This window comes from Phaseolus vulgaris, chromosome 3 (assembly GCF_000499845.2).
Source record: "Phaseolus vulgaris cultivar G19833 chromosome 3, P. vulgaris v2.0, whole genome shotgun sequence".
NCBI lineage: Eukaryota > Viridiplantae > Streptophyta > Magnoliopsida > Fabales > Fabaceae > Phaseolus > Phaseolus vulgaris.
Genome location: NC_023757.2, coordinates 44,821,074 through 44,836,567, shown reverse-complemented (window position 1 = coordinate 44,836,567; position 15,494 = coordinate 44,821,074). Strand labels below are relative to the sequence as shown.

General features: G+C 31.1%; 2 protein-coding genes across 2 annotated transcripts; both read left to right on the top strand.

The window, feature by feature from the left end:
* Nucleotides 1–696: 696 nt before the first annotated feature.
* LOC137808068 (probable aspartyl protease At4g16563) lies at nt 697–2,575 on the top strand. Its single transcript, XM_068608975.1, has one exon. The coding sequence runs from the start codon at nt 921–923 to the stop codon at nt 2,349–2,351; it is 1,431 nt and encodes a 476-aa protein (XP_068465076.1). The 5' UTR covers nt 697–920; the 3' UTR covers nt 2,352–2,575.
* Nucleotides 2,576–10,771: 8,196 nt separating this feature from the next.
* LOC137808067 (vesicle-associated protein 1-2-like) lies at nt 10,772–14,265 on the top strand. The gene is made up of 8 exons (XM_068608974.1): nt 10,772–11,364; nt 11,453–11,523; nt 11,747–11,828; nt 11,939–12,054; nt 12,148–12,312; nt 12,399–12,449; nt 13,023–13,100; nt 13,802–14,265. The coding sequence occupies exons 1-8, from the start codon at nt 11,313–11,315 to the stop codon at nt 13,910–13,912; spliced, it is 726 nt and encodes a 241-aa protein (XP_068465075.1). The 5' UTR covers nt 10,772–11,312; the 3' UTR covers nt 13,913–14,265.
* The last annotated feature ends 1,229 nt before the right edge of the window (nt 14,266–15,494 follow it).

The window sequence follows — 15,494 nt, the reverse complement described above, 5'->3', positions numbered from 1 at the left end:
CAATTATGATTTTACCAAAATCAACAAAGCTTTAACGGGTTAGTGGTGGGTGTTTTTAGTTTATATTGATGAAAGTTGGTGAATGAGATAAGTTTTTGGAATGTTTCTGGTTGTTGAAAGTTACAAAATTTAGAAAAAAGTTTCAAGATAAAAAAATTTGAATATTAAACTTAAAAAAATAAATTATCTTTCGCACTGTATAATAAATCTTTGATTTCGAAAATTCACAATTTATTTTAGATTACAGTAAGAGTCAACTCTCATGCAATCATTACAACTGCGATAATAAATATTTTTTTTATAGAATTTCTACAATATTATACGAGAAGAACGCTTATTTAAGTGAATTTTTCTTATAAAATAAATTAAAACATATTAATTAATGAAATTGTTCTTCCAACGTTAACGTGAGGATTGAAGAAGAATGGAAAAGAGAAATAAGAGAGTAAACATACAAATATAAGTTATTTAAAAATATGAAATTAAACTTCGTTTCAAATTATTTAAATTTTTTTTAAATATTAAAAAGAACTTTTCATAACATGGAGAAGATATGAGGTAGAGAGAGAATTTGATTTATTAAACTAAGAGTAAATATTTATATTATTAAAATAGTCGATTTTGCAAATGTAAACTTGTAGCGGAAAAAAACAAAAACATATATTTTTGGTGGGAGAAAAAGAAAGAGATTGAAGAGTATATTTGAGTTCAATTTTGAAAATGTAATGAAGTTAGTGTTGTTAAAGAAGATAAGTTAACATAAGAGTGTCCTAAATGGCGGCGCCAGAACTAGCAGCAAATCCATTGCCCCTATCTATTCCCTTTATAAACTCTTCTTCCTACTCACTTTCAACAAATTAAAAAAGTTCCTCTTCTAACTCCAAACTCATTACTCTGTTTTGGTTCATGCACATTAACAAATGACTTCTACGATGTTGTTGTTGGTTTTGTTGATGATATTATGTATTTCACATCCCTCCTTCCAAATGCTACTCTTGCCACTTACACACACTCTTTCCCAAGCCCAATTCAACAGCACCCACCACCTTTTGAAATCCACCTCCACCCGTTCCGCCGCCCGCTTCCGCCGCCAACTTTCCCTTCCCCTCTCACCAGGCAGCGACTATACTCTCTCCTTCAACCTGGGCCCCCATGCCCAGCCCATAACCCTCTACATGGACACAGGCAGTGACTTAGTCTGGTTCCCCTGCGCCCCTTTCAAATGTATTCTCTGCGAGGGAAAGCCCAACGAGCCCAACGCCTCTCCCCCAACCAACATCACCCGAAGTGTCGCCGTTTCGTGCAAGTCTCTCGCATGCTCCGCAGCGCACAACTTAGCCTCCTCTTCCGATCTCTGCGCAATGGCTCGTTGCCCTCTCGAATCAATCGAAACCTCCGACTGCGCCAATTTCAAGTGTCCACCGTTTTACTACGCCTACGGCGACGGAAGCTTAGTCGCGCGTCTATATCGTGACACGCTCTCTCTCTCTTCTCTGTCTCTTAGAAACTTCACCTTCGGTTGCGCTCACACAGCCCTCGCCGAGCCTACTGGAGTCGCCGGATTCGGCCGCGGTTTGCTCTCTCTCCCGGCGCAGCTAGCTACTCTCTCTCCTCAGCTCGGAAACCGCTTTTCTTATTGCCTTGTTTCTCACTCGTTTGACTCTGACCGAGTTCGAAAACCAAGTCCACTCATTCTCGGCCGTTACGAGGAGAAGGAAAAGGAGAAGATCAGTGGAGGTGGAATGGTTGAGTTCGTGTACACGTCTATGCTTGAAAATCCTAAGCATCCTTATTTTTATACCGTTGGCTTAATCGGTATCTCCGTTGGGAAAAGGACTATTCCGGCGCCGGAGATGCTGCGGCGGGTGAACAATCGAGGAGACGGTGGAGTTGTTGTGGATTCCGGCACGACGTTCACGATGTTGCCGGAGGAATTTTATAACTCGGTGGTTGACGAGTTCGACCGCCGAGTCGGGCGAGTCAACAAGCGCGCGCGTAAGGTTGAAGAAAAAACTGGACTCGCGCCGTGCTATTATTTGAATGCGGTGGCGGAAGTGCCGGTTGTGACGCTGCGTTTTGCTGGAGGGAATTCCAGTGTGGTGCTGCCTAGGAAGAATTATTTCTACGAGTTTTTGGACGGTAGCGGTGAGAGGAAGGGGAAGAGGAGGGTGGGGTGTTTGATGCTGATGAACGGTGGAGATGAGGGTGAATTGAGTGGGCCCGGGGCCACACTCGGGAATTACCAGCAGCAAGGATTTGAGGTTGTGTATGAGCTGGAAGAGAAGCGCGTGGGATTCGCCAAGAGGCATTGCGCGTCGCTTTGGGAGAGACTGAATCGTGACAAGAACTAGCGCATGCTGCACTCCATACACTGGATTCCCTCCCTGCTCCTGTCACGGGTCGGGCCTTCTGTAAATTGAAATAAGGCGGGCTTTTGGGCCATGCGGTTGTGTGTCTACATAATAGGAAAGCTGTACACTCTTTCTTTCCAAACTCTAGATAGCTGTGGATTTCTGTTCTAAAAATTGTAAGTAAAAATTCAGAATAATATTTATTGAGGCCTGCAATTTCTGTACTTCTTTAATTATTTGGATGGAAATTTGCGTGGGAGTTGCTGATGAACAGTGATGTCATGGGATGAAGGAACCTGTCCAAAATTCCAGCTGTGAGAAACCAGGCATGTAGATAATCCAAGGAGTTGTTTGGTTAATTTCTTCTAATTCAGTTTTGGCCATCTCTTTGAAGTTGGGACCATTTCTGCTTTGAGTCTGGACACAAAAATATAAAAATTATTGTTTATCACGAATTGTTTTCCATCTAATTAATTGATGTTCCATATGTAGATTATTCAGTTTGGTGCTGCAAACATCTTATTTATACTCTCTTGTATAAGTTTTTTTCATTTATATTTATTTACATTATTGGTAAAGTATTAATTATTTTCTACTGTGTTTTTTAATCTTTAGATGATTTATATGCATATTTATTGTACGAGATGGAAAAATAAATGAGTAAATAGAAAATTATATAGTTATTTTATTATAATAATAGAATTTCCACTTTCATCCACATCCAAAACTTCAATCTTTATGCTTTTTTGGAAACACTATCTAATATTATGGATTCAACTTCAGGTCTTTCCTCGTCTTCGAACCTACGTCAGGGAGGTCCTTCACAAATGTTGATCACGTGCACATAGAAAAACGAGCTATTCACTGCACGCGAGATGTAGCTAAATGATGTAATATATATAAATAATAAAAAGTTATTAATATAATACATTGATGGTGTTATTTTCAAAATTTAATGAAGGGTAGAGTTTTCACGCAGTAGTGTTTGCGTGAGAGAGGGTTAAAAAGTTGGAGTTCCGATAAGGTGACGAGGCGCTGACTGGTGCTGTTTGAAAGCCTGGATACAGCTAGCTTCGCTGTCCCCATTCCCCCACACGTGTGCTTCCTTCTGGACCCTTCGCGCATCAACTCCACAACACCAAAACTCTGGGATTCACGCTTTCAATGCTTCAATTGTTAAAGAAAAGGGTGTACGTGATGGGCCTAAATACCCACGGAAAAGGATCCTATGGGCCTTAGGGCCTCACTTTCGGCTCTCTGTTTCTGCTAAGAGGTGCATGCACAACAACTTCAGATTTGGTCGTACACCTCTCAAGAACCACTTTCTTGTCGCTTTACCACCAACACATAAAACAGGGACCACTCTCAAAACCTATCATAGCCTTTCTGAATTTCACAACACTTCATTCTCCACTTCTCTTCAAATTCAGGGCCTTTTCTGCTCTCTCCTAATGGGTTCCCATCGTAATCAAAATGCACCCATCTACAAATTTTAACCACCACTGAAACTTTGGCTGAGATTCTTGGTATGTCAAATATGGCTCAAATAATGAATGCGCCACGATAATGTTTTCCCTGTGAAACGTTATTCACTCATTCTAGTTTAGTGTATAATGATAATCCTTCTAGTAAAGCAGTTTTAGTACACTGTTTAGGGACTAGATTTAAATAAAGATAAATGATATTAATCAAATACGATTCTTAATTATAGAATAGGTTGGTGTTGAAAAAATTCATAACTAAATATTAATAGAGTCAAATAGAATAATGATACTCAATTTTTAACTTAAAAAAACATTCTCAAACTTGAAAAAGTAAAAACTCGCTCATAAAATGTTTTTACTATAAAATATGATTACAGTATTTGTTTTTTTACTAGGATTTTGATTTTTAATCTCATATGGTGGATTTTTTTTCTCATTTACTTATCTTTCTCTTCTTCACTAATATCTTCTCCTTTATATAAAGAATTGAATAAAAAATTTGTGGATAATTAATATTTATTACATTTTTAAGATATTTTGAAAATGTTATCAATAATAATAATTATTAAATATATTTAATGGATAATTATTAAAATTTATTGGTAATGTACCCAATTGGCAAAGTGTAATTCCTCTTCCTTTATTGGTGTGACTTAAGTCCCACCGAAAGGCGATTTTGGAGTTGGCCGTAATGCCAAATTCCAGGCTGTTATGTTATATGTAATATAAAGTTGGTAGCAATGCATCCCTACCATCTTAATCATTACTATGAGTTTAGATGGATAATACCAAACATTATTCTCCTAAGGCACCTAACAATATGGAGAAAATCAACATCTCATCTTTATCCATATATTTGAGCGATGCATTAATTACCTACGTTTAAGAGAAAGCTAGATATGATTTGTCTGTTTCACGTTTGCCAAACGATATTACTTTATTATATTTTTAATATTGTAACAAAAACAATATCATTAGTTATCTATATTTTTTATTTTGGTACATTTGTAATAGTTTGCAAGTGATCATATATTTGAGTTTAAGATTTTCATTCTTGTGTGACTTCGTTTATGTTAAAAGTTGGTTTTTGTGCTCACTATGTCTTTTTTCTCATTTACAACATCTGATCATGATCGAGATCTTCATTACATTGAGTTGACGTTTTTGGGTTAAGACTTTATTTTTGTGTAATTTCCTTTAAAGAGCTAGACATTTTCTTTTTAAGTGTATTACATTTTAATACATTTTTTTTAAAATAAAATTATGATAAAATTTGGAACCTTAAAATGGATAATATGATTTTAACGATTCTTAATGAACTTGATGTTATCTATAAAGATGAAAAAGTGTTTGTAAAGACGAACCTCATTTCTTTAATCTTTAATTTGAAAGAATAGAAAAATGATTTCAAAGATGAATCATTATTTCCCTTATACTTCAACTAGGAATTTGTACTAGTACATTCAATAGTCTTGCATAGTTTAGGGATTAAGACTAAAAATAATTTAAATATATCTTTTACCCTTAATTCTTTATGGTGTCTTTTACAAACAAAATTGTAATGCATATTTGAATTCCAAAACAAATTGTGTGGTGGTAATTAATCTTAATAATATTATCTTAATAGACTTGAAGTTGAAACAATAGTATTATCAATAAATATTAACAAAAATTTCAAAGATAGATCCTCATTTACTTATTCAACTGGGAAACTTATTCAATATGTTCATAGAAATATTTTATCAAATATACTGATAGTTATTGTTTTACATGTTACCAAAAAAAAACTTTATAATAGTCACATATTTATCACATTCAGCCAAATTGTATATGTTTGCCTTGCTCACATACAATTTGAATAAATAATCTTACCTTAAAAAAATTATTGTACACAAGAAGAAGGGAAGGATTTGCATCCAATCACCATGAAAACATTAATCATGATTATTTACTACACATTAATAAAAAAATAGAAAATAATAATAAAAAAGAGTTTTCCAAAATAAAAAATAGGATTCATATAATGGGACACATTCAATTGTAACATTAATCACGATGTTATCACACTTAATTGTAACATTTGGAATATATAGCATTGGATGATATTAACATATTCAATCCATATGGTAATATAGTTCATCTCAAATATGATTTAATACATTTAATTTTCAAAAACTTCTTTCAGCAATTACAACAATGGGACACAATGTTAATTTTTTTTTAATCAACAAATATAATAAATAAATTGTATTTTATTATATTGTAATTTTATTCCCTCCACAGGTGCTCTACAAATATTAAGACGTTCCAAACATAACCTAATTTAGTATTTTTAACAATGTATTAACTTCATTTTATTAGTATTTCTTTCATTGCATTAATTCTGAAAACATACAAAGACCATGAATGTGCGAATGGTTATCAAAACTCATAATATTTTCAAGATATAGACAATATTTCTGTTGAAAAAATCAGAACTATTTTTCTTTTTGTTAATAAATTGATACTTGCAAAAATAATAAGTAGATGAAAGAAAAATATAGTAAAATAAAATAATGATACTCACAATTTTTTAATTTTTTAATGTGAAAAACTTTCTCAACTTGAAAAATAAAAACTCACGAGACCTAGTCTAAAAAATGTCTCAATTATAAATTAGAATTACAATATTTGTTTTTCTCACTCTTAAGATGACATCTAATCTCACAAAAAAAAAGGATGTAATATCATGTCTTTCTATCCTTTCACTAAGATTCTAATATCAATTCTTACATTTATTTTTTATGTTACTCTTCTCACTTGCTTGTTTGTTTCTCTTCATTTTATATAGATAAAGAGAGAAGTGCTTCTTCATGTAAAGAAAATGGATAATTATTGTTTGTTATATTTTCAAGATACCTTGAAAAAATTATCTTCAACTTTTCGGATTGAACTTCATAGTATTCAATAAATATATAATTCCAAAACTTTGGAATGATCATCATTGAATATATTCAATAGATCAATTATCAAGATTCATTGGCCATGGTCTCCATTAAATTAAAAAGAAATTTCCAACAATTTTTTTTAAATTCATCTTTACCTTAAGTATAAAATTATTTTAATTATGTAAAAAACCAAACTTGTTTTTATATTCTATAAATTATTCGAATAAATTCTTAATAGAAGAAATATACTGATATAATATAAACGTAAAAAAACATTAGTTTATCAATTATCACTTTTCTCGTGTGTAGTCTATAAAACAATTATACAAGGTATAGATATGTAAGTAATGTAAACAAGTACGTAATTAAAACGGTAGGAGAAGAAGGATATAAAATGTTTAAAATATAAATCTTGTAAAATATTGGACCTTATTTTAAAATGATTATTTCTTAAATATTTTATATCAATAAAATTATTAAAAAAATCTTGTAAATTTTTAGAACATTAAACAATTATTTTTTTTCTAATTAAATTTATGGTCTTGAGTTAAGATTTACAATCGTGTTTCACATGCATTAAGGATATGTCGGTAGATGATAAAAAGAGAAAAAAAAAATCAAACCTAAACTCATTCTTTTATTCCAGTTTTTGGTAATTAACTGCACTATCATAAGAAAATTCGTGATTAGGTAATGGATGTGAGTTCATGTATGACCAGGGCCACGACAACATCTCACAATAATGCTGTATGAAAAATAAATTAGAAGTGTTTATTAGGTTGGATAATCTAATCACTCAATGTGATCAAAACAGTTTAAGTTCAATTTGTTTTCCATTAAATAACATTGGATTGAATTGAATTATGTAAGTTTTGAACTCGTTGGTATATCTAACTCAATATCATTTCAACATATAGCATGAACACAATTGATAGATTTATTATTGCATTTGGTCATGTAATAGTATCTGAGAAAGAAAAAGACATAATAATTTTAGTAATACCTTGTGTAGTGCCTTCCTTTTGTTTTTGCTTTTATTTTTATTTTCATCAATCTAATAACAAGACATTGTTAATGAGATATCTTTTCGAATTTCTTAAATTATGTTATTTTATTTAGCACATATATTTGTTGTTGTTTTTTTTTACATTATACATATATCATCTTTAAATTATTAAAATATTATATTTACACTTAATGATAAGTGAATTTCTCAGACAAAGGACGATAATTGTCAATTTTATAATTACGAGATTGCCTTAGACTAATATGTTGTGATGTTGAGGAGTGAAAATTGTGAAACGTTTTAATTATTATTGTCTTAATTATTATTGTCTAAGAAGTGATCCATCATTTGATATGATATTATAGATATATTATCATTATACTTGACAAATTGAAAAATATCTAAAAAATTATTAATAATAAGATGATGTATCTAGACTATAAAAAGGAGAGATACACATCCAAGAGGGGTGCACAAAGATATGAAAGGGAGACTAGGAAAGAAAAGGGGGGACTTTGGCTTAAGATCCTAATATTCTTGGATCAAAACAATAAGTGATATGGTTACAATAACAAAAAAATTTGGAGAGACAAGTAAAATTTGAAAAAATATCATCATTTATGTTAAAAATAACTTAAAAGATTGATAGTGAAAGTGTTTAGAGGTATGTTTAAAAATGGACATAACTTGAATGAAGAAATAATGAATTTGTGTATATCATGTTAAAAAAAAAAGAGTATTATTTTGTTATAATATAATAACTTCAATCGACTAAAAGTTAAAAATATTGTTAAAATCATGTACCTAAATATCTTACAGAAATTTATATATAAAAAAGTTGTTGATTTTGTTATAATATTACTAGGCATGAGATAGATAATAGTTTTTCATTATTAGAATGATTGTTATAAGATATAATACACTATGATTTTTTACATATTGTGTTTTATCCTGTGACTTTTATATGGTTGGAATGATTAATATTAAATTTTATTACTCAATCAACAAAAATCTGAGTTTAGTCATACTAAATTAGTTGATTAATTTGTTTTCAAAAGATCCCATCCTAATTCATTGGAAACAAACTAAAACTGTACTTCATCTAGTAGTATATAATATTAGTATAACCACTCAACAAAAATACTAAAATATAAATTAAAATTAAATATATTTGATATGTATTATTATAAATTTTTTTTTTTGACAAAAAATATTTTCACATATTTTTTTACTATAAATATTTAAAAGATTTTTTTTATAAATGTTTAAGTAATTTAAAATTTGGATTAATGATAAAATCAATTTTATATGAAATGTTTAAGAAATCTAAAGTTTGAATTACTGAAAAAAAATTATTTTATGTAAAAATATTAAAAAATATATTTCACCCAAATATTTATTAGGAGAAATGATAAGATGTATAAAATGATGAGGATGAATAAGTGAACAGGATCAGGTGATTGTGCAGGAAAAAGAAAAAGATGACGTATCATAAAGCGACTTTGTTTGTCCTTTTTTACCACAACCTATTTAATATTTATCTATTTATAGTTCATTTTGAAAACTCTGCACTCTGCTGCTCATTTCTCACGTTTTTTTCATACTAGCATTTTTGGAAATTCAATTTATCACTTTCCATTTATTATTGACTGGTCAATTGAACTTTTGCATAAGAATTGTCAAAATCATGTAAATTTATTTACATTTACATAAAAAAAATTTAATAATCACTGTATATATTCTTATTAAATAAGGAGAACATTAAATAAATGTAACCATATATTTAATATCTAAAACATACAAATATTAATAAATTACGTTTCATTATTTGTCTACTTAAAAACGATTAGTAATAATCTTTATATATATATATATATATATATATATATGAAATATTTAAATCTTGAGTATAATTTTTTTTATTTAAAAAATATTGATGAACCGACTCAAAATAAATTAAAAAATTTAAGAAAGAATTAGTTAAATAATAAGAAAGTTAATATTAAAAATATATAATAATATACTATTTTAGTTTTTTAAATGAAAATTAATCTAAAATATTCATTTTTTTATAAGACATGCATACTTGGTTAAAAATGTTGCTATATATTAATTTGAAATTTCAATTTAAATATAATAGCAAATTTTATCTAGGAATCTCTAAAATCTATGTTTCATTTTGATTTTTAATGTTATAAATTTGTGATATTATGTTTATAATATTTTTATGTGTTATTTAATGATTCTAATAATTGTAACAATATTAATTGAAGTGCAATTTTAAAAATATAAGTTATTATTATTATTATCACTATTATTTATAATAAGAAAATAATTAAAAATTAGATAAAAATAAACACAATTGAAAAATGGTAACTAATAATTTTTTTTAAAATGAATAAATAAATATATTTATTTATTTAACAAAATAAAATAATAAATGATTAATGTTAATTACAAAAGTATAAAAAAATAACATTACTTCAAAATAAATACTTCCCATAATTATAGAAGCTTTCAAAATTGAAAAAAATACTCAATAAAAATAAAGTTAAATATTATTATTATTTTTAATATTTTATGTTTTGGTGTTTTGACATGTTTTGTTGTTACTAAATTAAGTTTCCACAGACAACTTGATCTTTTATTTATTTTAATAAACTTATTTTCATATTGTTTTAACTAAAGAATGGGGTGTTCCTTAGTGACTTTGATGTTGACATTGTCAAGTTAGTAAAAAGTCTTCCTTTTACTTTGGATTTTTGGGTTGTTAATTCTTTCTATGAAGAAAAACAAAACCCTCTTGCAAGTTGACCACAGTAAAGAGTAGAAAACTTCAAGCATTTTTGTGTGTGTGTATTGTTCTGTGTTTATGTTCTTACTTTTATCTGTGATATGATTTTGTTAATGGTTATTGGAGTATGAGATGCATGTGATTCCATGATGGATACCTCACCCAGAATTGCCCTCATTACATCCACCAACACCAATCCTTGAGAGGAAGAGAACACAAACCTTGAATAAAGAAATTGAGAAAACCTAAAATTGAATTTGGAGATTACAATTGCAGAGAAAAGGAAGAAAGCCAAACTACTACATTCCTATTCATAACAAAAATTAAATCAAGATCCATATTAATACAATGTGTGGACTAGGTGTAGAAGCCAACAAAAAAAGAGAGCATAATAACATGAAGAATGAAAAGTAATATTTAACCTAAAATAAGAGCTGCATCTGAAATTAATTACATTGTTTGGTAAACTTAACAATGAAGCTGAGTTTTTATTATGTTAATAAATATATTGGTATTGGTTTGGTGATGTGAGTGGGGGAGCGAGGTGGCTACTGATTCCAAAACTCTTTTGTATTGGGTGTGTGTCTGCTGTGTATTTGCCTAAGTTTGAACGCACTTTTGATACGACCACTTTCTCCGCCACAAAGAAAATAGAAAAAGGAGAAGAAAAGCGAATCCCTGCGTGTGGTGTTTGTGTGTGATCGGAATTGGAATTGCTCTGCATCTGGACTCCGTCGATCCATCTCCAAGATGAGCAACGGGGAGCTCCTCAACATCGAACCTCTGGAACTCAAGTTCGCCTGTCAGTTTCCCTTCAACTCCCTCTCTTTCTCTTCTCCTAGGGTTTTCCTCACACTTCTCTCATTTCTCCTTCATTCTTCTTGCTTTAGTTGAACTCAAGAAGCAGATCTCATGTTCTCTTCAGTTGTCTAATAAGACCGATGCCTATGTCGCCTTCAAGGTAACGCTTCAATTTCGCCTTCCTTTTCCTAATTAGTTTCGAGAGTGGTTCCGTCGTCGTTTTTTTGTTTTTGCTTCTATTGTGAGATCTGCTGCTTTTGATTGCGGCCGGTGAAATCGTAGTTTTGCGTAATGTAGGATTTAAGCCCTACGTTTTGCACTGTTCCTTTGATGACTGCGTGAAATTTGTGTGTTTATGTTTGGATTTTGGTTTTGTTTCTCAGGTCAAAACAACCAATCCGAAGAAGTATTGTGTTCGTCCGAACACCGGAATTGTCTTGCCACGATCTACATGTGATGTTATGGGTACTGATATGATTATTTTGAATGCGAATTGCTACCTTTTGTTTTGTTATGCTTTATGGCCGAGTAATGAATTGGGAACTCTTTTTTTTTTTTTTTTGCATAAATGGAAGTTACCATGCAAGCACAAAGAGAGGCTCCGACTGATATGCAATGCAAGGATAAGTTTCTTCTTCAGAGCGTAAAAACTTTTGATGGTGCCAGTCCGAAGGACATCACTGCAGAAATGGTATTTGTGTTGTGCTAGTTGCTTTTGCATTTCCATTTCACACTTTTTGTTACCTGGAATTACAAGATTTATTGTGCTGTTGGGATTGGCTAGTTCAACAAGGAGGCGGGTCATGTGGTTGAGGAGAGCAAATTGAGAGTGCTGTATCTTCCTCCTCAACAACCACCGTCTCCAGTACCAGAAGGTTCTGAAGAAGGATCCTCACCTAGAGGTTCTGTTTCAGAGAATGGAAATGGCAACGGTTCTGACTTCACACAAGTGGGTTCTTGATTTATTCTGTTTTCCTTTTCCCCTAAATTTCTGAGGATATCAATTGGAATGCCTTTTCTTATTGTGTATCTCAGGTAGCGAGAGGATTTACTGAGCGACCTGAGGCTCAAGAAAAATCTTCAGAGGTAAATTAGAAAGACTTTTCCTTTTTTTTGGTAAATATATGCAATTGAGTTATTAAGAAAAAACCTTATGATCTCACCTGGAGAATATCAATTGGATGTTAATTTCAATGCCAAGAGTTGTGTCCAAGTGTTTGCAATGTCTGATTTTTTCAATTGGAGGTTTTGACAGTAACAGTAAGTAAATAAAGGCTTTCGGAGATTTCTTGCTCTTACATAAACTCATTGCTTGTAAAGTCTTCTTTTCTTACTTAAAGCTATTCACAATTTTTGTTGATATTGAACTTCCAAGCAAATCATATGATATGAAGGAACATATATACATACTCATGTTGATGCTGATTGCTTCTCTGTAGAGATGGTTTTGAGAAACAAAACTTTCTAAAAGTGATGTATGTGTGATGTTTAAGTCAATTTTTTATATAATATATATGCATTTTGAATCCATTACAGGGTGGATCCATTGTATTCAAACGCTTCTTTTTGGTTCATGTGCTGTAAATTCGGCCCAGTTTATAACTTCTAAAGTTTGTATTGTTAGACAACTTTATTTTGATTATAGTTGCTTGTTTACAGGCTAGAGCTCTTATCTCAAGACTGACTGAAGAAAAGAATAATGCAATTGAACAAAATAGCAAGCTCCGCCAGGAACTGGTGAGGATTTACAGTATTTGGTAGATAATTAAATTTACTCATTTGTGTAATCTATATTTATTTTCCTTTTGATGATGGAGGAACTTAATCTTAAATGATGAGAATGATAGTGCTTCTGATTCTGGCAGTTGCCTTTCATACGTATTTTTATTGTCTTGTCTCTGAAATATCATCAAATATTCTAGCTATTTATTTCAAAACCCTGCTTGAACCAAAAGGTGACTGAAAACAGATGTTCTGTGTTCCACAGTGTTTGTGAGTTTTGATTATTTGGTGTATGGAAAGATGATGAACTCGGATTTTCTGAATCAGCTCGTGAGTTTAGTTTTTTGAACATCTGTGATGGATATGATTGATATTTGTGTTTCATAACTTTACACATTAATTCCATAGCAAAGATACTTTAACTTAGGTTGTTTATAGCTGTTTTTTTTTCCTCTCCTCTGCAATGATCTGCTAAGAAAACAACTCTTCCTGTCAATTACTTTCCTGCCACTTTATGTGGAAACAACAGTCTTCCTGGATTTTAGCCTGAATTATGACCGTGTGTGTTTCTGTTGTGGATAACTGAGTATGATTTCATTACAATTAAAGCAAGTACCTTTTTATGTGCCGTCACTATTGTATTTGATCTTCTTTATATGTTACTGTTAGCTTTGGACGTAAGGAAACACTTAATGCAATGATTTTACTGCTTGTAGGATCTACTGAAGCGGGAAAGCAATAAAAGTCGTGGTGGAGTCTCATATGTCATTGTCGTATTAATTGGCTTGCTTGGCATAATAATGGGGTATCTCTTGAAGAAGACCTAAGCATTTCTGTGCTTCATTTGATCGTAGTTTCTTTGTTCCTGACTATTCAAGCAATTATGAGGAAAGTTAAAATAGATTAATTCTGCAGATGTTGATTTTTCTTTTTATTTTTCCTGTTTCTTTTCCTTTTTTTTGGGGGTGGATAGCATTTTGGGAGTAGAAAACATTAGGGAAGTTGTGGGTCTATGGTTACTCTGATTGTGAACTGACTCATACTTTCGGTAGCATGCATTCTTTTTGTAACTTAAAAGAAGGGAAGCTACTTGTTTCTTCCTTTGTGGTTCATCTAGTGACTAAATGATAATGTCAAGTTGTCCGTGATGACCACGAATAACATCAATCTTCATGGATTCTATCGTCGTTTCATGTCAGTAGGATTACAGCATGTTGGTCATAACTCTAATTAAAAAGGATCAGTAATGTCCTTAAAAACCATCTTCATCCTTAAGAGCACGTGTCCGCATGTCACTAGGTTAGTCAACAGCTGAATGAGCTGAAAAAACTAATTTCAGTTTTAAAATGGGTTGAAATTGAGTTTTTACACACTTAACTTTTTAGTTTGAGTTACCATAATACTTTTATGTTATATAATGGATCATGTGTCTTTCCGACTATGTTTTTTAGAGCATAATCAATTATACTATGTGATAATTGAGTATGATTGCATCAATGGATCATAAATAGTACCAAATTCTCGTCTAGTCAAAGTAATATGTGCAAACAAAAAAACACTACAGGGAATTTATCTAACTAACTAAATGCATATATTCTAAACAATGGAGTCTTGTAAATAAAACAACCACTTAAGTTTCGTTCTTACAAAAATGGATTTCAAAAAATAGATTAAGAGAGTTTTGAGATGGAGAAGAGATGACTTTGAACCAAATTTTGTAGTGTTGATAAGGAGAGAACACATGTAAAAAAAAATCTTTAACTCCAATACTGTCACTAAGAATATAAAATATTTGTGAGATGAGGATAAGATAGTAGAAGGAGTAATAATATCCTTTTTCATATAGACCTCACATATTTATAGATATTTTTATTGAGAAACATTAAATAGCTACTAATGAGATATAAATAAGTTTTCTAATAATAATCTATAATAGCTATGATGTGAATGTATCTACTTGACATTGGAGTATGTAGAAATGTATTTTGGAGTTTATTGACACCATACTCCTTCACACCTTTAGTAGCCTCCAACAACGATGACCACCATGAAGAGAAGTGTAACCAAGCTTTAAAACAATATCATCTCAACACAACAATGCAAGAAAGGAAGACAAACAAACAAATTAAACTTCAACAATGTCACTCGAAAACAGCGCAACAAAAAATGCAAAAAATGGGAACAAATCTACATGATCATGGGTTTATATTGTGCTTATCCAACGACTCTTAGAGTTTGTGTGTTCAAGTCTTTATTGTGCCTTAATGACTTTTGACATAAGTAGCTTAGTCTTATAACCATCGCGTAATGTACAATGGAATCTGATTACGTGCATGTTCAAAAAGTCCAGTATGTAATGTTATTGTCTGCTCAGTTTCAAGTTGAAAACAATTCTTAGGGCATGGTGTT